The sequence below is a fragment of the Gorilla gorilla genome, chromosome 10 (genome assembly GCF_029281585.2).
Source record: "Gorilla gorilla gorilla isolate KB3781 chromosome 10, NHGRI_mGorGor1-v2.1_pri, whole genome shotgun sequence".
Taxonomy (NCBI): domain Eukaryota; kingdom Metazoa; phylum Chordata; class Mammalia; order Primates; family Hominidae; genus Gorilla; species Gorilla gorilla.
In genome coordinates this window covers 60,074,765-60,097,305 of record NC_073234.2, presented here as the reverse complement: position 1 = coordinate 60,097,305, position 22,541 = coordinate 60,074,765, and the positions used below count along the sequence as shown (strand labels likewise).

The 22,541-nt window shown below is 37.5% G+C and overlaps 1 protein-coding gene across 1 annotated transcript in view; it reads left to right on the top strand.

The window, feature by feature from the left end:
- The first annotated feature begins 7,162 nt into the window (after window positions 1-7,162).
- Window positions 7,163-22,541, top strand: part of PDZRN4 (PDZ domain containing ring finger 4) — a 386,971-nt gene continuing 371,592 nt past the window's right edge. The window contains exons 1-3 of the mRNA XM_004052968.5: window positions 7,163-7,954; window positions 10,193-10,279; window positions 12,825-12,932. Of these exons, the coding sequence (XP_004053016.1) occupies window positions 7,307-7,954; window positions 10,193-10,279; window positions 12,825-12,932 (843 nt within the window). The 5' untranslated portion in view covers window positions 7,163-7,306. The remainder of the gene's footprint in view (window positions 7,955-10,192; window positions 10,280-12,824; window positions 12,933-22,541) is intronic.

Below are 22,541 nucleotides of genomic sequence, written 5' to 3'. Positions count from 1 at the left end.
TGAAGTGATGTTGAATTTTGTCAAAGGCCTTTTTTGCATCTATTGAGATAATCATGTGGTTTTTATCTTTGGTTCTGTTTATATGCTGGATTACATTTATTGATTTGCATATGTTGAACCAGCCTTGCATCCCAGGGATGAAGCCCATTTGATCATGGTGGATAAGCTTTTTGATGTGCTGCTGGATTCGTTTTGCCAGTATTTTAGTGAGGATTTTTGCATTGATGTTCATCAGGGATATTGGTCTAAAATTCTCTTTTTTTGTTGTCTCTCTGCCAGCCTTTGGTATCACGATAATGCTGGTCTCATAAGTTAGGGAGGATTCCCTCTTTTTCTATTGATTGGAATAATTTCAGAAGGAATGGTACCAGCTCCTCCTTGTACCTCTGGTAGAATTCGGCTGTGAATCCATCTGGTCCTGGACTTTTTTTGGTTGGTAAGCTATTAATTATTGCCTTAATTTCAGAGCCTGTTACTGGTCTATTCAGAGATTCAACTTCTTCCTGGTTAGTCTTTGGAGGGTGTATGTGTCGAGGAATTTATCCATTTCTTCTAGATTTTCTAGTTTATTTGCATAGAGGTGTTTATGGTATTCTCTGATGGTAGTTTGTATTTCTGTGGGATTGGTGGTGATATCCCTTTTTCATTTTTTATTGAGTCTATTTGATTCTTCTTTGTTTTCTTCTTTATTAGTCTTGCTAGTGGTCTATGAATTTTGTTGATCTTTTCAAAAAACAAGCTCCTGGATTCATTGATTTTTTGAAGGGTTTTTGTATCTCTATTTCCTTCAGTTCTGCTCTGATCTTAGTTATTTCTTGCCTTCTGCTAGCTTTTGAATGTGTTTGCTCTTGCTTCTCTAGTTCTTTTAATTGTGATGTTAGGGTGTCAATTTTAGATCTTTCCTGCTTTCTCTCGTGGGCATTTAGTGCTATAAATTTCCCTCTACACATGCTTTGAATGTGTCCCAGAGATTCTGGTATGTTGTGTCTTTGTTCTCGTTGGTTTCAAAGAACAACTTTATTTCTACCTTCATTTCGTTATGTACCCCATAGTCATTCAGGAGCAGGTTGTTCAGTTTCCATGTAGTTGCGCAGTTTTGAGTGAGTTTCTTAATCCTGATCAATGAGACAGGAGGTTAGCAAGGATATCCAGGAACTGAACTCAGCTCTGCACCAAGCGGACCTAATAGACATCTACAGAACTCTCCACCCCAAATCAACAGAATATACATTCTTTTCAACACCACACCACACCTATTCCAAAGTTGACCTCATAGTTGGAAGTAAAGCTTTCCTCAGCAAATGTAAAAGAACAGAAATTATAACAAGCTGTCCCTCAGACCACAGTTTATTTATTCTTTCAAGATTTCCGGGAGGTAGGATGATACAGGTGTCAGTGATTTCATTTTATAGATGAGATTATACTGAAATTAAATAATTTCTGTCAAATCTAGGGCATGGCAGAACAAGTCATGGCAAAAGCATCTCTTTGTTTCTTAGACATCGTTCTAGTCAACAGAGTTTCCATGTGGAATTTCCAGTATCCGTTATTTTAAAAAATTATATTTTCATGTAATAAATTATTAATATATAGTATTAATTATGTATAGATTTCCTTTGAGTTTGGGATAAATGAGCAAACAAGTGGCTTCAGAAGCCCAAAGAAATACTGATAGTAAATGAGATCAGTGATATTTTTCCTGGTTTTGTCTTCAAACCTTATTTACATTGGTTTTAGATTATGGTTTCCATATCACTGTAATAAAAAGTAAAACATGACAGTTGACAAAATAATTTCTTTTCTTCCTCTAAGCAACAAGCTGACTTAATGAGCTCACATCTCAAAATTCTGTGAAAATTGCTGTAATTTTGCAGAAACATCCAGAAAAATATTACTATAGAAAATTTTTATTGAATGAAGCACTAAGTAAGAGTTTGACCGAAATATATAGTGATTGATTTTTTATGACAAAACTTAAAGAACATACGCAATTGGTTTATTACATAGAAAACTTTCAGCTATTTAAGACCAGTTATGTGGAACAAAATGGTCTAAAATAGCCATATTAGTTATTGGTATTGCATAGAACAGTTAAACAATATTCTCATTTACATAAACTATTCAAAGGCCTCTAACAAACATGACCTTGGAACTTCCCTCATCAGAGGAAGCAAAACAAAAAGAGAGCTTTTAAACAATGGAATCAAATGAATGCAATTACAGCGTCCATTCACATATTACGTTCGATAGCATATTTTATTCTAAAATAACCCCATGGCAAGTGTAAGAAAAACAAGCCAATACAATATAGCATTTAAGAGTCTGAGTTCTTTAGTGAGGCTGATCTTAGTTTAAGCCTAGGATCTGCCACGTTTGATTTGTGTGAACTTGGTCAAGTTATGGGAACAATAATAGTACCCACTCAAAATCATCATTGGAAGATTTGAATGAGATTGTGTATGTAGGGAATGTAGTGCTGTGGCTGTCACATAGTAAGAGTTATTATCTATTAGCTTGTGGTTGTTTTTTATACCATCTCTCTTTGTCAGTGACTATGACCCACAAGATATAACACAAAATTAAAGTTAACTAAATGCAGAATTTAATCTATTTTTCTGTATAAACAATCTCTCACAATAGTCCCTTCTTAAAAAGAATAATAGTACCCTTCCTAATGTCTGGGTGACTTTAGAAGAATCAGTCTGTAATCTAATTTTAAGTTGCCACAATTTTTAATTTAATACCTCACTTTAATTTGATTTTCTTCAAATTCCTCATTCTGCTGTGTCTGATAATTCATTCCTGCAGAGACTGCACAATTATTGTAAATTATTTACTCAATTTTGGTGTACATAATTGTTTTATTCATATTACTTTATTCCCCTTAAAAATGGCATTCTGTACTGTCATAATACCCCTTCCAACTACATTTTGCCAAAGATAGCAGGAAAGCAAGATAATAGCAAATAACTCCTAATGGATTATGTGTCAACAGACAAGAATTATAAGAATTGATACTTCTCTGTGTTCTCACGATTTAACTGATTATGTATAATTTGGAGTAAAACATATCCAAAATGCATCACTTCTCTAACATAATATGTTATCAGCCTACTTTTGTAAAATAAAAAAAATCTGCCTCATTTTTAATAAACTTTCAACTAACTCAACTTCAAAGTATCTTTTATTGTTCTTATCAAGTTTGGAATTTTTCTGTACTGTCAAAGTGAACTTGTTATTATCTCATGCATTACAAACATAGTCATTTATACTACTAGGTGCAAATCTGATCCCACATTATGATGGAAAAATTATCAAGATAAGAACAAAGTCCGTTAACTTCAACACAAATGAATGTATTCCACAGGAAATATTTTGACCTAAAGTGGCTAAGTACTTTTGCCTCAGCTACCAGAGTAATTTAATATAGTTACAGATTACATTTAGAGCACTTGGGATAATTATAGAAATAGTACTAATTTATGATAAATGACCAGGGAATTGAGAAAAGAAAAATATAGATGATGAAATTTTCTTTATGAGAAAGTTTATATAATAGAGAATTGAAAAACTATTGTTATATATAAAGTACTAGCTTATGCTATATGAACATATATAAAATAAATGTTTAAGGTCCTATTCTTTGAAAAATTCCCCCAACCTTTCCAACTTCATGGCCCTTAATTAAATAAATAAAACATGAAAAAGAGTCACAAATGAGTTGATTTTGACAAAGAATTATCTGTGCATGAGGTGAAAAAAATCTTTCTCTTTCACATTTTACCTCTCCATTCATCATTTTTGAGTCTTAGAATACAGTATTTTATTCTGGGACTTTTAGCATTTGACTCAACAACCAATACTCCTAGATTCATTCTTGGAAGTAGGCATGACTCAGAGCTGGGATGGAACCCTGCCTCTTCTCACTGGAAACACCCAAGGCACATCCCAGTTTCATTACTGCACTAGGAATTGGCCCAAATAATTTAGCAACTTAATGTTTTAATCTCTTTTCATGAATATATGACTGTTGATAGCAGATGAAAGCAAAAACTAGTTACTAAGCTGAAAATACTCAACCAACTACTGATTGCTTAAAGATTTTATTTTATTTATTTATTTTTTCCTTGAGGTGGAGTTTCACTCTTGTTGCCCAGGCTGGAGTGCAATGATGTGATCTCGGCTCACTGCAACCTCCACCTCCCAGGTTCAAGCGATTCTCCTGCCTCAGCCTCCTGAGTAGCTGGGATTACAGGCATCTGCCACCATGCCCGGCTAATTATTTTTAATAAATTTTTAGTAGAGATGGGGTTTCACCAAGTTGGCCAGGCTGGTTTCGAAGTCCCAGCCTCAAGTGATCCACCTGCCTCGGCCTCCCAAACTGCTGCTTAAAGATAACTTGAATCAAGCCATGATTCTTGGCTTGGAAATAAGCTAAGTGAATTCATAGTCTTTCCTTTGTTTCTTGGCTGGTAAAGCACAATCTCAGCTCCAAGCTGAACAAAAGGTTATGAGAAATGTAACAGGCTTGGTTTTGGCTACAATGCACAACACAGCTAGAAGCTGGCCTGCCCAACAAGAAGACAGTGGCTTTCCTTTCAGCTCTTCCCCAAGTGTTAGTATTCAGCCTGCAATTTTCACTCTCCAGGGATGTTTAGATGATAGACAATTATGATCAGTGAAAACATAAGAGTATGCCCAAGCTAAAGGTGCAAGGTGTTAATTTGTCTAATTTGCCAAAAAGCATCTAAATATTACTGGGTCTGTTTTGCTGAAATATTTGTGCATATATTAAACTCATTTAAAGTGCTTTCTTTGTTTACCCAAGCTAATTACTTCCATTTAATTAGGCTCCATATTCCTAGCTCACTCAAGCTTTTCACTGATATTACAATTTTGCTAATATGGAGAAAAATATTTTACAGTCTGGGAAGTGAAACGAGACTATCTGACTCAATTGATGTCACAGACTTATGCCACAATGTTTCCAGATGGCAAAAGTTTATGAGGTTCACTTGGGTGTGTCCATTCTCTTAGAGTTCAATTCTTGTCATGTTTTTTCTTTATACTTAGCTCTTTTGGAAATGCTTAGGTTTTTATTTTATTACGTAAAAGATTTTCCTGTTCTGTTTGGCCTATTTCATTACTCAGTTTCACTTTACATGCCCTCATTTTGGAACTTGCTATTCTCTGTGGACAACGTTTTTGACATCTGCTTTTCTTTAATAATAAAAATGTTATGCATCCTGGAATTAGTCATAACATAATTTGCTCATGCTCCTTACTTTTGCTATAGGAATTGCATGGGTATACCAAGGACATCATATGAAATTTTTTTTTTCCAAGTAACTGAAGTCTCATGGTCCTAACAGTCTCATGTCTCAAAAGAATATTTTTGGATTCCATCTCTTCTCTCTCTTTTTAAAAATGCTGTCAGTGTCATTGTGTTTACTGTAAAACCAATAAATGTCAAGCTACAGCTATAACTGTATATGCATGGTTATAATTATAAATGTTTATAGCTGTAAGTCACAACTTTTTCTATAGCTAAAAAAGGAATAGATTTCTCCTGCCCAGAAGTATTTTAATAAATTCTAGAACATGTATTTCCAGTTTATGCAATTCACAAAAATATTTTCATGCTGTTAATGTTAAATGATTTCTTATTTAATCAGAAATTCATTGTTTGCCTATTTATTTGTAGAAAGACAGGTCGAAAGAGAGGGGGAAATTTGGAACATAGGGGCAAATGTTACTTTATCACATATGAATCTATATGTATTAAATGAGAAATATAGCATCTTATTTTGAAAAAGAGTTTAAAAGCATATCAAACATCTAGCACACCAATCGTCACTGGTTATTGAACAACTAACAAAATCTCATCTTTCAAACAGAAAGAAGGCTCAGAAGGTTATTAGCCTATATTATTAGTCTTTGCTAATTCTTTAGTTAGCTCCAAGGATTTAAAAGACAAAGTCTGGAGCTGTTCTCATCAATTCCAACTGATGCCATTTGGTGTCATAGAGAATTACAAGCTTTCCAGGAACAAGGCTCAATTGGCAGCAAGGAATCATCAATGATTAATTTATAAAACCCACCCAAGCATCTGGTGGCAGCTTCAGGATAATGGCAGTAAGTGATATGCAGCCAGGTGACAGGATCTCTGCATTCCTAAGGTTCAGAAGATGGTAAGGAAGTGGAGTAAGAAGGGTTTGGAATGACGCCCTACTGCGTATTTTCAGGACGGCTTGTCATGCTACACAATTTGAAGAGTCAAACTAGGAGGGGAGGCAGTTTGGATCCAAAGGGTTCATTCAGGGTAAGTAGAAGGAAGCAGCCACTAAGATTTTATTTATATGTTATTTCACTGCTTTCTTTCATCATCCTTCCCTTTAATTTTCCCTTCCAGGTTCCCAAATGATCACATTCCCGTCCCCAGTAGTAAAACGCCCGTGGAAGTAGAAGATGGATGCTGTGGCAGCTGAACCTGGAGTCAGACTCAGAATCCCAGCTTCCTCATTCGGGAGGAGGCCTTGCATGGCTGTTCATGGGCTCCCTAAGAAGGCAGTGTCCTGAGGCTGGCCCTTGACTTTTTCCCCATCTTTGCTGCTAGGTCAAGGATCGCGCCATTCTAACTCACCTGATTTCTGGATCATAGTTTGAGAAGCCTGGCCCTGTGGATTTCCTAGTGTTATTTTCCTTATAGTGATTTCCTAAGGTCACAGTTTCCTAACTTCTGATTTTGTAGTTTTGATGTGAAAGAACAAAAGTGCTTTGATTTGAAACATATTGGAGATAGACTCGACGCCGGGCGGGCCATGGGCATTCAGCGGAAAACCAGACAGGCAAAAAGATTCTGCTCTCCCGAAGCTTACATTGTGGTGAATTTAAAAGTTGTTTCTCAACATTAGCGCTTTACCCATCACCAGCCCTGCCCAGGGCGAGGCGCCTCGATGCTTGAAGTTCACTGCTCAGGCGAAGGAGAACACAGTGTTCCCAAGGACCATTGTAAGCTGGGCGGCCAAAATTTGAAACAACATAAATCGCAGGGCAACGAAGGAGGCGGGGGTCTCTGGAGGTTACTTCTATTAGCGTCAATACGGGCGAAATCAGGGGACCTAGCAGGAGCCTGAAAACTTCAAGCCAAACAAACTCTGAGATCACACCTCCCACCCGCCACCTCCCTCCGACTAGCCACTGCCGCCGCCGCGAGACGGCTGCCCCGGGGGTGGCCCGGGGAAGGCAGGGGGGCTCGGAGAAGACGGACTCTGCTTTCGCTCCCCCTTTCTTCCCCATCCCTAACATGGGCTTTGCCCTGGAGCGCTTCGCAGAAGCCGTGGACCCGGCTCTGAAGTGCAAACTGTGCGGCCAGGTGCTTGAAGAGCCCCTGTGCACGCCGTGCGGGCACGTCTTCTGCGCCAGCTGCCTGCTGCCCTGGGCGGTGAGGCGGCGCCGGTGCCCGCTGCAGTGCCAGCCCTTGGCGCCCGGCGAGCTGTACCGGGTGCTGCCGCTGCGCAGCCTCATCCAGAAGCTGCGCGTCCAGTGCGACTACCGCGCCCGCGGCTGCGGCCACTCGGTCAGGCTGCACGAGCTGGAGGCGCACGTCGAGCACTGCGACTTCGGCCCTGCCCGCCGCCTCCGCAGCCGCCGGGGCTGCCCTTCGGAGCTGGGCGGTGGGGAGGTGCCCGCGCGGGGGGGCTGCGGTCCGGCACCCAGGGCTGGCCGGGGCGGGGGCGCGCGCGGGGGGCCGCCGGGCGGCCGCTGTGGCCGCGGGCGGGGACCCGGGCCTCGGGTCCTCGCCTGGAGGCGGCGCGAGAAGGCGCTGCTGGCGCAGCTCTGGGCGCTGCAGGGCGAGGTGCAGCTCACGGCGCGCAGGTACCAGGAGAAGTTCACCCAATACATGGCTCACGTCCGCAACTTCGTCGGCGACCTGGGTGGCGGCCACCGCAGGGTAAGCAAAGGGGGGTGGGCACCGCGGGCATGGTCGATTGGGGTGGGAAGAGGAGCGGTTCTTTCTGACGCTTCAGGATTCCTTTGGAATTGGGCATCCTTCCTCACTATGCAGCAGGAAACATCCACACCCTGATCATACTTTCCTGTCATTATCTTACGAATGGATTGGCATCGAAGTTAAGGATTGTCCCTTTTCTGATTATATTACGATTGGAAAGAGTTAAACAGATTCGATTCTAACTTTCCCCCGGGAAAGTAGGAATTGGGAAAACTCATTTTCCATCCAGACTCTCGTTTTCCATCTTTCACCCTCCTGCCCACCGTCTCTGCCTATTTTTTGAACACTTGTCCCGTGCCTGAAGCAAATCCGAGAAGGAAAGACAGAAAGCAAAGACTTTCCCCGCCCAGCCTTTCCTCTCCCGCGGCCACCAGCATCCCCGCGGCCCTGGCAGCCGCGCACGCACACCTGGGACTGGTGTCAGCGTTGATGACACTTGCGCTGCCACTGCCTGAATCAACTGCCTTCTGTTAAGTTGGGGACTGTGAGGCACGTTGGGGCCAGGACAGCCTCAGGAGTTGAGAGATGCGGTTTCTTAGACTTGCAGAGTTCTTTTCATCACTTTGAATTTCCCTAAATAAGCCTTCCTTGCCTCGGGATCTCATTATTGGTGGAGAGAGAGAGAGAGATTGAGATTGTGTGTGTGCGACCTGGGAAGTCCAGTGCGAGAACCTCCATCTGTGGTCAGACCGGCCCTGCGAGCCCCCAGGCAGCGGTTGTTTCCCTTCTTTGTCTAAGCTGCTGGCCCCGAACTGCGCTCCTGGTCCTCCCGCCGGCTTTCAGCCCGAATAAACAAGCCTCTTTGCAGCACCCCGTGTGAAGAGGCTTGTTTATAAAGCTGTTACTTCTCTCCTGGAGGACTTCTGCACAGTGTTTGACATTGTTGGTCGCTGCCATGGTGAGCAGGGATTTAGCAGAATTTGCGCTCCATTCAAGGAGCTGTTTTCATTCTTCAGCACTCCCGGGGAGGAGCAACCCAGAAAGATTCCCATTTGGGACTGGCTGCTCCACACTGCCTCTAACTCAGGCACTGAGTTTAGAAGCGCCCGTCTTGAACCTAAAAGAGAAAATTGAAGTGAGAGGGACTAAAATGTTTCTACCTTGATGAATGGAAGCACACTGTGTATTAAACGACCGGTTTCAAGGAGTATTTCTCTAGTTCATATATGCATATACATATACGCATATATACAGGTAAATTTACAAAACGGGAGGACCCAGGAAAAAAGCACAGATAGAAGCTTTGTATTACCAGTCCAGGTTTCAAGGTCGTAGGAAGCCAATGGTTGAAGGAAAGGAAGAACAGCTAGAATAATATTACAGAAAAGTCCATGCAACAAGTCAAGCTATGATTCTGAGAAGTGAGAAAAACTGCCCATGATTTGCAGACTAGCCAAAACCTTCTGTGTTCCTCAGAAATGTTTTTCTACTACCAGTAGGGGCTGCTCTGCGCATTGCCTGGGAAAAGCTCCTGGGAAAATATCGTGATGCTGATAGCAGTGATGATGATGCATATGGAATGTTATCATTCAGAAATAGTTTCCAAGTAAAGGTTAATAACATCTACAACCATGAATAAACCCACTTAGTCCAGCACTAATTCATCCTATGTGTAAGTTAGTCTTTACTAATAAACATTGTAGCTATGATTCATATTTGTTTTACTATTATTTGGCCAGCAGGAAAAAATACATACTACTTTACCTAGCACAAACCCTTATTTTTTTTACTCTGCAGGAATTATGCAAAACCAAATAGGAATATTGTTTAAAATTAGGACTACAGTAGCCTAACAGATCCTGCATTACAACAGCAACATGAATATTATGACTATAATTTATAAATAGTTCCAGTGTTTCTTAAATTCCTTAAGACTTTACAAAATAAAAATTTTACTATTGATAATTTTTATTTTACTTTTCTGTAATGCAAAGCCATTTAGTAATTTTTGAAAATAGGGCTTTTTCTCCTCACATGCACAGTTGTTCTTTTTCAAATACATACTTGCAAAGTAAGTATAGGAAAATGTCAACCTTCTGCCACATTCAACCATCCTTAATTTTAAAGTTTTCCTCTTTTCACATGTCAGTTAACTTACGGTACAAAAAAACTTATTGTAGGATTTATTTTTCTTTTATATTTTTACCTAGTTAAGTCATTTTATACATTTTTTTCTAGGATGGAGAGCATAAGCCATTCACTATTGTGTTAGAAAGAGAAAATGACACTTTGGGATTCAATATTATAGGAGGTCGACCAAATCAGGTAAAACACCTTGTTAATGCATTACTCGTTACTTATAAAATAAGCATTAATAAGCATTACTCATTGCTTATAAAATAATAGAGGACTTAGCTTTTGTTTGTGGATTTTGAGTAAGAAAAACAAGTGGTTTAATCTTTAAAATTATGCTTGTGATCAAATATCAGATTTCTTAATGCAAATATTCCAGTACATACCCAGATTTTATTTATTTATATATTTATTTATTTATTTATTTATTTATTTATTTTGTTTGTTTGTTTGTTTGAGACAGAGTCTTGCTCTGTTGCCCAGGCTAGAGTGCAGTGGCACGATCTCAGCTCACTGCAACCTCTTCCTCCTGGGTTCAAGCGATTTTCCTGCCTCAGCCTCCCAAATAGCTGGGATTACAGGCTCCTGCCACCACGCCCGGCTAATTTTTTGTATTTTTAGTAGAGACTGGGTTTCCCATGTTGGCCAGGCTCGTTTTGAACTCCTCACCCCAAGTGATCCACCTCACAGTCTTCCAAAGTGCTAGGATTACAGGTGTGAGCCACCATGCCTGGCCCTGATTTTATTATTTTTTAATTTTTAAAAATTATTTTCTTTTTGAGTTGGAGTATCACTCTGAAGCCCAGGCTGGAGTGCAGCACCGTGATCTCAGCTCAATGCAACCACTGCCTCTGGTTCCAGTGATTATCCTGCCTCAACCACCCAAGTAGCTGGGATTACAGGCGTGTGCCACCAAGCCCAGCTAATTTTTGTATTTGTAGCAGAGAAAATACAAAATGTTGGCAAAGCTGGTCTCGAACTCCTAATCTCAAGTGATCCACCTGCCTCACCTCCCAAAGTGCTGGGGATTACAGGCTTGAGCCACTGCACCTGGCCTTTATTTTTGAGAAAAACAAAAAACAACAGCTAGCAAACTTGGTTCTCTTTGCTACTTTGAAAGAAGAAAAGGAAAGTACATTTCACATTTTATCTAAATTATATTGTCCTTTTGGCAAATTTCTTGAATAAACCTATTTCACAATACCATGTGTAGGCAATTTCTATTTGATAATATTAGGCAATTGTATTGCCTGCCTAAACCTATTTATTAAGTGAAATTACTCAGTTTGAAGATGCTAATACAGACTAGGAAGAAAATTATATTGAATGAATGAATGAACAGTTGAAACAAGGGATGATTGATTTCAATAGGAAGTACCATGTTAAAGAAAAACAGTTGATTAGAAATATTTTTGGGTCCCCAAACCGAGTTCTTTGTTTGATTGCATGAATAATATTCTTCATGTTGATGTCAATTGTTTTCAAAATGCATATTTTAAACTTATAGAATATACTGTAGTTGCAAAGTTCTTTTATATCTTTGAATTCCTGTGTCAACTTAATTTTCACCGTAACTGGAAAAAGGTGGTTAAGTTTTAAAAAATGATGTTCTTTAATTTTTCTCAATAAACTGCCATGAAATTTTTGCATCCTGCATTGCAGATGTTGTCCAAGGAAACTGTCTTAGTATTGTTGGCCATATGCTCTGTTTAGGTAAGGATGGCAGTGACATATTTCTTCCTTGTTTTTAGTATTTTGAAAACTTAGCAACTAATGACTGCTGTGCTTCTCTTTTTAAAACAGTCCTCATTTATTAAGATGAAAGCCTTTTCATCATAGCATTTTTGTTATCATTTTCCCTAAGGAATATTTTTATAGATTCTATTTTGGTATTTGACATTTAGATGACATCGGGCCTTTTTAAAAAGTCTCTTAAAATTCATGATAAGGACAGCTAAAGAGAAATAATTTTATTTAACCTGTCATGAAGTCAAATGACATTTAAAATTATATGATGTATTATTATAGGATGTTGGATATTTTCCCCTAAATAAGCTTTGACTTCTTGTGACTGGCTAAAATGTCCTATTTTTACCATATTGGCTATGTTTGAGGTTTAGCTAATCATGAGTCAGACTGCACCTGGAAATATGTAACGATGAGTTTGCATGGGTTCCCTTTTGCATAGGTTCCCTTGCAGTTTAGATGTGATCTTTTGGGATTTTACACTTGAGTAAGCTACCAGTGTCTCTTGTGAATAGACACAACTAGAGCTATGTTTCTAAATCTGGCACATCAAAAAGCTAAATTACATTTCAAAACTCTACCACATCTCAAACCAGTTATACAGTGGGAACCAGATATATGTTTTTTTCCTTCTTTAACCTTATCACCCTTTTACTTGCTGTCTCTCTTTAGAAGTGAGATGTTTTATAAATAATACTTAAAAGCCAGTTTATTTCACCTTGTACGTGCCCTTTCCCATAGCTTTTTTATGTGAACTCAAAAATGTGAAGTAAATAGATAATCTTGTCAGAGACCCTGGACTCATTCATTAAAACTGCCACCTTGATTAATGACTAGTTGGTGTTAAGTAAGTTAAAATTCTGTGCCAAATCCCCAGCTAAGAGAGTTGCAGGTTTACAGCTGATTGGTAATGTTAAATTTGGTAAATTGTCCCTAATAATATTTAAATTTTGCTTACATCTTTCTTCTGCTAATGATTTTTTAAAAATAGAATAATCAGGAAGGAACATCGACTGAAGGAATTTACGTTTCAAAAATTTTAGAAAATGGACCTGCTGACAGAGCAGATGGCCTGGAGATTCATGACAAAATCATGGAGGTAAGACAATGATAAAACATGTGTATGATCCATGCAAGAAAGATTGGGATATTTTAAGTTTCCAAATTTACCACTTTACCTTGGTGTGGTGCTTATTAGAATATACATTCTTAGTAGCAGTAAAGGCATTATCGTTTTTACTTTCTTACAAAAAATGTAAGTCACTGGGAGAGGTGGCTCATGCCTATAATCCCAGCACTTTTGGTGGCTGAGGCAGGAGCATCACGTGAGCTTAGGAGTTCGAGACCTGACTGGGCAACATTGTGAGACTTCATCTCTACCAAAAAACAAAACAAAAAAATTAGCTGGGCATGGTGGCACATACATATGGTCCCAGCTACTCGGGAGGCTGAGGTGGGCGGATCACTCGATGTTAAACCCAGGAGGTCAAGGCTGTGGTGAGCTGTGTGTAGGCCACTGCTCTCTAGCCTAGGCAACAGAGCAAGACACTGCCTCCAAAAAGAAGTAAAACTCTATTATGATTCTATATAATTCGTTAGATATTGTGATGAAAGAATAAAATGCCTGAAGTTTTCAAATGTGTTAATGAATACCTCTGTTTTAATAACCTGTGTTTCCCATGAACTATGATGTCACTTGCTTGATTATTAAAGGATTAATTATTATAACATTTCAAAAAAGGATGATAAATCTCTGTTGAGGAACATTTCTGATGAGGAACTATGACTATATTTTAAATTTGTAATTAATATTTTATATGTAGAGTTTGGAATAAATTATACAATACTTTTAATATTTCTTGGTGTAATATGGCTACCTTGTTCCTGTCATTATCTTTTATATGAAAGAAAAAGAGAAATACCTTTTTTTCTCTTTGTTGTGAAAACCTGGTGAGAACTCTTTGTATGTTTTAACTGTATTGTTGTATTCGGGGGTGATAAAGTGAGCACCTATATGCTAGTAAAATTGGGTTATGATAATGAAATTTTATGTCCCTGCCATCTGCCATCTCTGTCCTTTTGACATTTTATTAACTGGTTAAGATAATATTACTTTTTGTTGCCAAAAATGGTTAAGTTACTTTTATCAGTGAGTTTATTTCCAATGGATTAGTAAAGCTATAAATAGGAATTTGGAAGGTTTACTTGACTCCACTATTGTTTTTAAAAATTCTGTTCACTCTAGGCTATATAATCACTAGTGCTATCTCTCTGAATATTTATATAAACTATCAGAATGGAGGCAGATTTTCTATATTAAATTTTAAATAAAGTTTTAGCTTTTCATTCATCCTCTGTGCACCAAACAAAGTTGAATTTTTAATGAATCGACATAGAGTAAGAGTGAAGAATATAGAAGACCCAATAGTTTGCTGTTTTGGGAAAAAAGAACACAACATTTATAAATTAGCCGACTACAAAATTTAGAAAAAAAGAAGAGTTATCTTTTGCCAAAAAAAAACTTTGATTTATATCTAAAGAGGTCTCTTGTATCAAGATTTTATTCTTCCAGTTTTGTTGCCGAGAAAGTGCAGACCTACTTTTGCTGTTGCTATCCAGTTCGTCTTGACAATTTGTCTAGTGGAAACATTCACATGCTGTAGCTTCTAAAGTTAGAACGTGCACAGTATGATCTAAAGGGCAACATACTTTAAACAGAAGATTGTCCCTATTACTTTCTGCATTATCTCAAAAACATATTAAGTTGTCCAGTTACCAATGGAAAATAAATTCCTACATTTGATATTATTAGAAGAACTGATGGAACTGAATACATATATTGTTACACCCACACAAACACATAGACACAACAGAAATACGTATTGGCAATTTAAAAAATAACTTATTCTAGCTAGATGACAATATTATGTATGCTTCATTAATGTTACATTAGAAAAGAAAAAGAATTTTTTTATATTGTCATACAACAATTTGGTTACAAACCTACTGGTTTTTTTAAAGAGGTAATTTTATAAAACTGGTTGAAAATCAAGTGCATCTAGTTACCTATATAGTACTGTTACTAATATATGTCAAATTAACCTTATTTAAACCCTGTAAGATAAAAAGTAAGGAGGTCAACCACAGAAATTCAAATGAAATTTAACTAGCTGCGGTATTATTATTCACTTTCATTTGCATATATTAGCAGTTAATGACTAGAGCTTGAAATTTGTCTCAATGATATAGATTTTTCAATGTGTCTTTTATACCAGGGTACACTGATTTTATGTATATATGCTACAGTTCTAGAATGGATCAATGTGACCACATTTGCAGTTAAGAAATGGGTTAGATGATGTGCATATTTCTAGAATGTTGTGTGTTAAATAGCATGAAATATTTTAGAAAGAAGATTATTAGAAATAAATTGCTCTTGCTTAGTTGTTCAGTGATGCTATCAGCTTTTTGAGTGAATAGATATTTGTGCGACTTTAATATTTAGTTAAACAAGAAGTGTGTTTTTTCTTGTGCATATGGTGTGTGTTGTAAAAGATCCCTAGGTAATCATTAAAGTTAGAAATATTTGATGCTTACCTGTTATTTTAGTTTCTCTGTCATTATGATATCAATCAACTTTAAGCAGTTTTTAGCTAATGGGAAATTAAGAAGAAATCTGTCAATTTAAAATGTGCAGATGCATATTTTAAAACAGATTTTTAAAGTAAATATAATAATTTATTTTCTGTTTTGTGATCAATGATTTGTTCGTTGAACAAATTTAATGGATCAATTTTTGAATTTCAAATGGTCATGCTGATTTAAACCTGGTGCAACAAGTAAGTTTGTTAACAGTGTAAAGGGTACAAACTAGTTCATATATTATAAAATTATCCATATGACTTATGCACAATCTCACACATTACTAAATGCTTTGAATTTACTGATATATAACTGAAATAAAAAATAAAAACAATAAGAGATTCTATGGTTTATATATAGTCAAGATATGCTCAAAAATATTTTCTGTAGCTAATTGCTTGATGCACACATACAAGTTTATGAATTGTTCTTAAAAAATAATAAAATTTTCCAAAGTTATTCACTTGAAGAGGAAGTAGATATGTTAAAGCTTTTGTTCTGTTGATGGTTTCAAAGATTTTATAAACTCTAATAAATATATTAGTTATAATAGTTTTGCCACAGTTCAACAAAGGCTAGTAACATGTATTATTTTTTAATATTTGCATTCTATTGATAAAATTCAAGAATAATAAAAGAATAAAAAATTACTGTCATTAGGTAAACCTATGTCATATTTTTCACATAATATAAGGCAAGTTAATTTTTGGAGTCAGTCTCCACAAGCAACTATGTTAACCAGTTTCTAGCTATTTCCACATCCATATTTGTTAAACTATTTATGCTTTTAAATTTTAAAAAATCAATTGTGATATTTGAGTTACACTAGGTGTCAAAATATCACTGGAGACTGAAAAGGCAGAAGATATTGTTGAAGGTATTTTGAAACATCACAGAAATTCACATACGCCAAGAATTCACCACAGTATACGGCTGAATAAAAGCATGCTGTTTTTCATTCTTTCAACAAGCAAAGGAATCACAGAAAATCCCTGATCCTATCGAAGGTTGGGCACAAATCTGGAAGAAGGCATGACCATTGCTGTAGTTATCATCATGTTAGGATGCCTAAGTGGTATGTGGGAGGGAGTTGAGAAACAAAGTTCACTGTTGCTTTTAGCATCGATTCCTCTATTCTTTCTTTCTTTCTTCTTCTTCTTCTCCTTGTATTTTTTTTTTTTTTTTTTGAGACAGGATCTTGCTCTGTCACCTAGGCTGGAATGCAGTGGCATGATCACAGCTCACTGCAGCCTCTACCTCTGGGACTCAAGGTATCCTCCAGCCTAAGCCTCCCAAGTAGCTGGGACTACAGGTGCACCCCACCTCACCCGGCTAATTTTTTAAAAATTTTCTGTAGAGATGGGGTTTTACCATGCTGCCCAGGCTGGTCTTGAACTCCTGGGCTCAAGCGACCTGTCCACCTTGACCTCCTGAAATGCTGGGATTACAGGCGTGAGCCATAGTGCCCAGTCTCCTCTCTTATTTCTATGATGCTGATAGCAGGCAATGCACCCATAACTCCAGAGTGGGAAAGGGTGGATAATCATTCATGGCTCTTTGTTTACACTTTCTTCTCCCAGCACCCCCCTAACCCCTGCAGCTCCAGGCCAATGTTGTTTGAAACAGTGCTGGAGGCACAGTGCTTCTCTCAACTTCTGGAGACCAGAGTGGGGCTGAAGGTCTGTGGAATCTTTGAGATGAATAGCTCAGAGCACAAAGCAGAGGATTTTTTTTTAGTGTATATACTAAAATCTTTTTATTCTATTTTTTACCTTGAAATTCATAATGCAATGCAGCATAAAAGGCATTTTCCTTTTCTTTAGAAATAGTTCCCACATTGGAACATCACACTCTGGGGACTGTTGTGGAGTGGGGGGAGGGGGGAGGGATAGCATTAGGAGACATACCTAATGCTAAATGACGAGTTAATGGGTGCAGCACACCAGCATGACACATGTATACATATGTAACTAACCTGCACATTGTGCACATGTACCCTAAAACTTAAAGTATAATAATAATAATAATAATAATAAATAGAAATAGTTCCCACATTGAAGTGTCAGTGTAGCACTTTCCGTTAAGTGCTGTTTATTACCAGAAGAAAGAGTTTCACAAATCAGAAACTTTTTAACTATCGCCAGACTGCCAACTACACTTTCTTTTATTTCTGTAATGTTATACCTCTGCATTATCTGTGGTCACTACCTGTACTGCTAAAATGAAAATCTTTGGTAGTTGTCACATTTATTTAGCTAACACTCTGCATAGTCAGACTGCAGCTGTTAAAGCAGGAAAAGTAATTGCAGTTCAGAGCTAAACATTTAGGAATGTTATTGAATCAGATCTGCAAGGTGCTACCTCTGTATATACCTAATGAAACACTATATCTTACTATCTCACAAAGCAATGGTGCTAATTTTTTGATGCATAAGAAGCATTTACAAGTTTCTATAGGTCACCTGTAAATCTGCTGGGCAGTTAGTTTTTTGACACATTTATGTCTAATTCAAACAGCTAAATATCACTAATCATAGAGAAATGCAAATTAAAATCACAATGAGATACCGTCTTACACCAGTAAGAAAATGGTTATTAATAAAAGTCAAAAAACAATAGATGTTGGTGAAAATGCAGAGAAAAGAGAACACTTATACGCTATTGGTTGGAATAGAAATTCATGTAACTCCTGTGGAAAACACTATGGCGATTTCCCAAAGGATTAAAAATAAAACTACCATTTGATTTAGCAATGACACTACTGGGTATCTACCCAAAGGAACAAAATCATTATATAAAAAAGACACCTGCAGTTGTATGTTTATTGCAGCACCATTCACAATAGCAAAGTCACGGAATCAAGCTACGTGTCCATCAGTGGATGATTGGATAAAGAAAACATGGTGTGCATATATACACCATAGAATACTGTGCCACCATAAAAAACAAGAATGAAATTGTGTGTTTTGTGCAACATAGATGGAACTAGAGGCCATTACCTTAGGTGAAATCACTCAGACACTGAAAGTCAAATACCACATATTCTCATTTAAAAGTGGGAGCCAAACAATGTGCACACATGGACACAGAGAGTGGAATAACAGACGTTGAAGATGTGGAAGGGTGGGAGGAGGGAAGTGGATTGAGGGCTGATAATTACTTAGTGGGTACAATGCATCTTATTCAGGTCATGTTTACCTGAAAGCCCAGACTTCACCATGATGCAATGTATCCACGTAAAAAAACTGCATTTGTAACCCCTAAATCTACAAAAATAACAAATACATTTTAAAAAGAGTGTAAATGGACATTACCACCTTGCCTTAGTGAAGTGACACTGTAGATTTATTCAGTGTCCCTGTCCTCCTAGAAGTTAGTTTAATTCATGATTACAAATCATTAAATCGGGTAGGGTAACAGTAGAATCTGTGGATGGAGGCAGCCTCATAGTTTCAGGAAAGGATGCAGGTGTTAAACTGGATTTTGGCCCTGAATTTGTGTCACATTGTCACTCAAAGATTTCTCAACTTTTCCATTTCTCAGTTTCTCTCCTGTAAGTATAAGTGTCACCCTAGACAGTCCCTCACATTTTCCAACTAGGTGGTCACCGTGGTTTTGCCACATCACTGAGATTTTATTATTAATAAACATTGTTTTATGTTAGCCTACAAAAAAAGACTGGAAAGATCCTTATACCATTGAGTGTGTTAAGCACTGTTATATCCATTTTAAATTTCTAAGACTTGAACTTGTGTTTGACTTGTGAGTGCTAAACTCCTGAGAAGGGAAACAGGGCCACCTCTTTTTACTGTGCAGCTTGCACATGGCACAGCTGGATTTGGTGTTCCTGTCTGAAGCTCTCAGTGTGGTTCCCATTCTCCTCATCATTCTGTGCTATAAAAATCTCATCAGAACACCTGTAACATTATTTTGATTCATTTTAATTTGTGATCCAAAGTTGCTTTTAGGTAAAATTCCAAATTGGGGCCTTAACGTACTGGTTTTTGCCCTTCTTTTCTTCCTTTCAATCATCCTGGGCACCTGGCAACTCCTTTCTGTCTTTCTTATTCCCCTGCAACATTTATTGTTAGGAAAGAAGGTCCTTACATTCACTTGCACCATTTGAACCATATACGTTTGTTCCATCGTAGTATCCGAACTTTAACTAGAGATGATGCCTTAATGACACCTAAGCTTTTATCATTTTCACCTGGGCCCGCACAGTAGCTTCTTGAGAAAACTTTCCTTTCTTCCAGCCTCTGCTATCTATAACTCCATTTGTTTCCTACCCTCAGCAAAACTTGTCATTGTTTTGCTCCTTTGCTTAGGGGCCTTTATTGGCATTATATTTTCAATTGGTTAAACCCAGGTTTTTTTTCATGAAGCAAAAATAGCCGTTTGAAATCCTTACTTTCTTTGTGCAATTAAAAAAAAAACCCCTCTACTATTGTTTCGTGAAACTCCTCCCTTTTCCTATGGACAGGCCTCTCTGCTTTTATTTGTTGTTTTCTGTCTAGCTGGTATTCTGTGCCACAGCCTTCTGTAGCTGACAAACTCCTTTGTATCCTCAAATATCCTCTACTCCTGGAAGCCCTTTGCAACCCACTAAGCAATACTATCTTTTCTTCTCCATGGTCAATAGATCTTTATACCTCTCACTTTCATAGCATTTTCATGTATTATGATATATATTTATTCTTTGATGTCCTTTTCCCCCAACAAATGTATGGGTTTCTTAGAAGTGGTTTTAGTATTTTATTGAACTTACTATCTTCAGCATCTCTTTTGCTCTCAGCATTGTGCCTGGGAAACTTCAGACATTCTGTGAATTTTCTTTGAATGATGGACTAAATGAATGGATGAATCTCAAGGTCAAGGTTTTAGGCATTATGGTATGGATCCAAGAGTTTTTCAACATCCCTGAAATTTTTCCAGTTGGGCAGTCCCCAAAGACTCTCCTGTAACATCCGATTCCTTCTTGCCATATATTTATTACGAGATCAATCAGAAGTCGAAAGATTATTGTTTCTTAAGTTGTAAGATCTTGAAAATCTAGCCACAATGGATCAAAGCAATTGTATCTTTCTAGACTGTTTCTTATAGCCTATAAATCAAGAAAGAATCCAAGTCTACAAGGCAATGTTTCAAATTCTGTTCATGTAAATGCTTGAATCGGATCTGAAGACATGTGTGCTCACCTTCACCCTCCTGCAGAATGTTAGTTATTGAACTTGAACAACCCTGGTAAAGCTGCCAGAATTTACATGCTTGCCTGCAAAGCAGATGTGCAGAGAATGGCACTGGACCAATTATGAAATTGAACAAAAACATGATTGACTGCAGAGGAACTAAAAAGATGAAAGATATTTTCAATGTTTCCAAGCCTTGTAAATGGTCTTGTGAAAAGACCAAAAGAGCTGGAAGCTTCCTGGAGCACTGGGGATGGCACCGGAGCCTCTTTGAAGTCCTCTTGGGGAGAGCTGCTTGGAATAATTACCAGTAGCCCCAGCTGTGAGGCATTCTGAAGAAGCTTAAGGCACAGCTCACTGAGCTTGATGCTGGGAACTTTTCAAGGCAAGTTTAGGGAGGTTGTGCTTTCGTAAGTACATGCTGTTGTATTCCTAGCAGATTTTAGTGTTTCTACAAAGAGAAAGGAATGGAAACTTTCCCAGTCTTTTCTAAAAATCATTATTCTTCCCAATGTCTTGAGAAAGTGTCACAAAGGAGAGAAAGGCAACTGATATGGGTTGGGTGGATTTGGTGCCTGATCCTCTTAAGCCTATGAATTATTACAGCCACATCACAGTTCCATGGCTTTATAGACAGTACTTTTAATCAGCTTTGCTCGTCTTTCTTAAGCAGATAACAGTGTTCTTAAAAAGAATATATCACTTCTTTTATAATCAGCAACTCAGAAGTGATACATTGTTATCTTCATATCAAACACACCCCAAAGAATAGACATCATTCATTATGTGGTTTCAAATATTTTAAACAATTTTGTATTGCTGTAAAAGTAGAGCAATAAACCTTTAACTTGTAACTTAGATGAGCAATTGACTATGCTGCTTAGATAAGGAAATAAATATTTTTCATAATTTAGAGTATGATGCAATTTAGTGTAGAATATCTGACAAAATATATAATGTTAAATGAAAATATTGTTATTTGTATGTAAAATTAGGTGATTTGATGTTTTATTTGCATGATCTATTGCATTGAAGCTAAGGGAAACAATAGATTTACTCTATGAAATCATACTTCAGAAAAAAATAGTTAACAAACATTCGTTAGTTATAGAAAAGGTAGTTTTCACAGTGAAATTTGCTACAAACATGATTCATGAAGTACATAAACACATATTTAAATGATAATAGGCTTTTGTTGCTGAAGGTTGAAAAAAAAACCTGTTATTGATTGGAAGTACCTTAAAGAGCTTATAATCAAGATGGGAAGATAGTTGTACCTTAATTAAACAAGCAACAACAAAACAAAACAACAACAACAAAAGGAACACAGAATGAGTGATCGGCATAGAATCACTACCAAGAAGACTTCCTTGGTATTCTGGTAGCCTAAGAGCTTTAAGCTTTAAGGGGAAATGGTACTTGAAAGGACTCTTACAGGAAAAGTCAGAGAGGGATTAGGAGGTGAGAGAGGATAGAACAAGAGTTTTCCATATTTAGGAAGAATGCCATGAGTCAAATGGCAAGGTAGGACTTGTGTGTCTTGCTTGGAAGCCATTTGGTCCATTAACCTGAAAAAATTGTAGCTAATACTTATTGGTTAATATATGTCAAGCATTCTTTAGGTTTTTTACAGGTATTAATTCTTTGTATCCCCACAACACTCTATGAGGTTGGTACTGTAGGTATTAATGGTGTCCCATTTTACAGATGAGAAGACTGAGGCACAGAAAGATCAACTAATTTGCTGAGGCCACACAGTAAGAGCTCCTGTATCTGTGCCTTCAACCATTGCTTAATACTACCTATTATTAAGAATTATATAAGTGATTCATGGTAGATAATCTATGAAAAGTCCGTTGAAGCCAGACTTTGAAGAA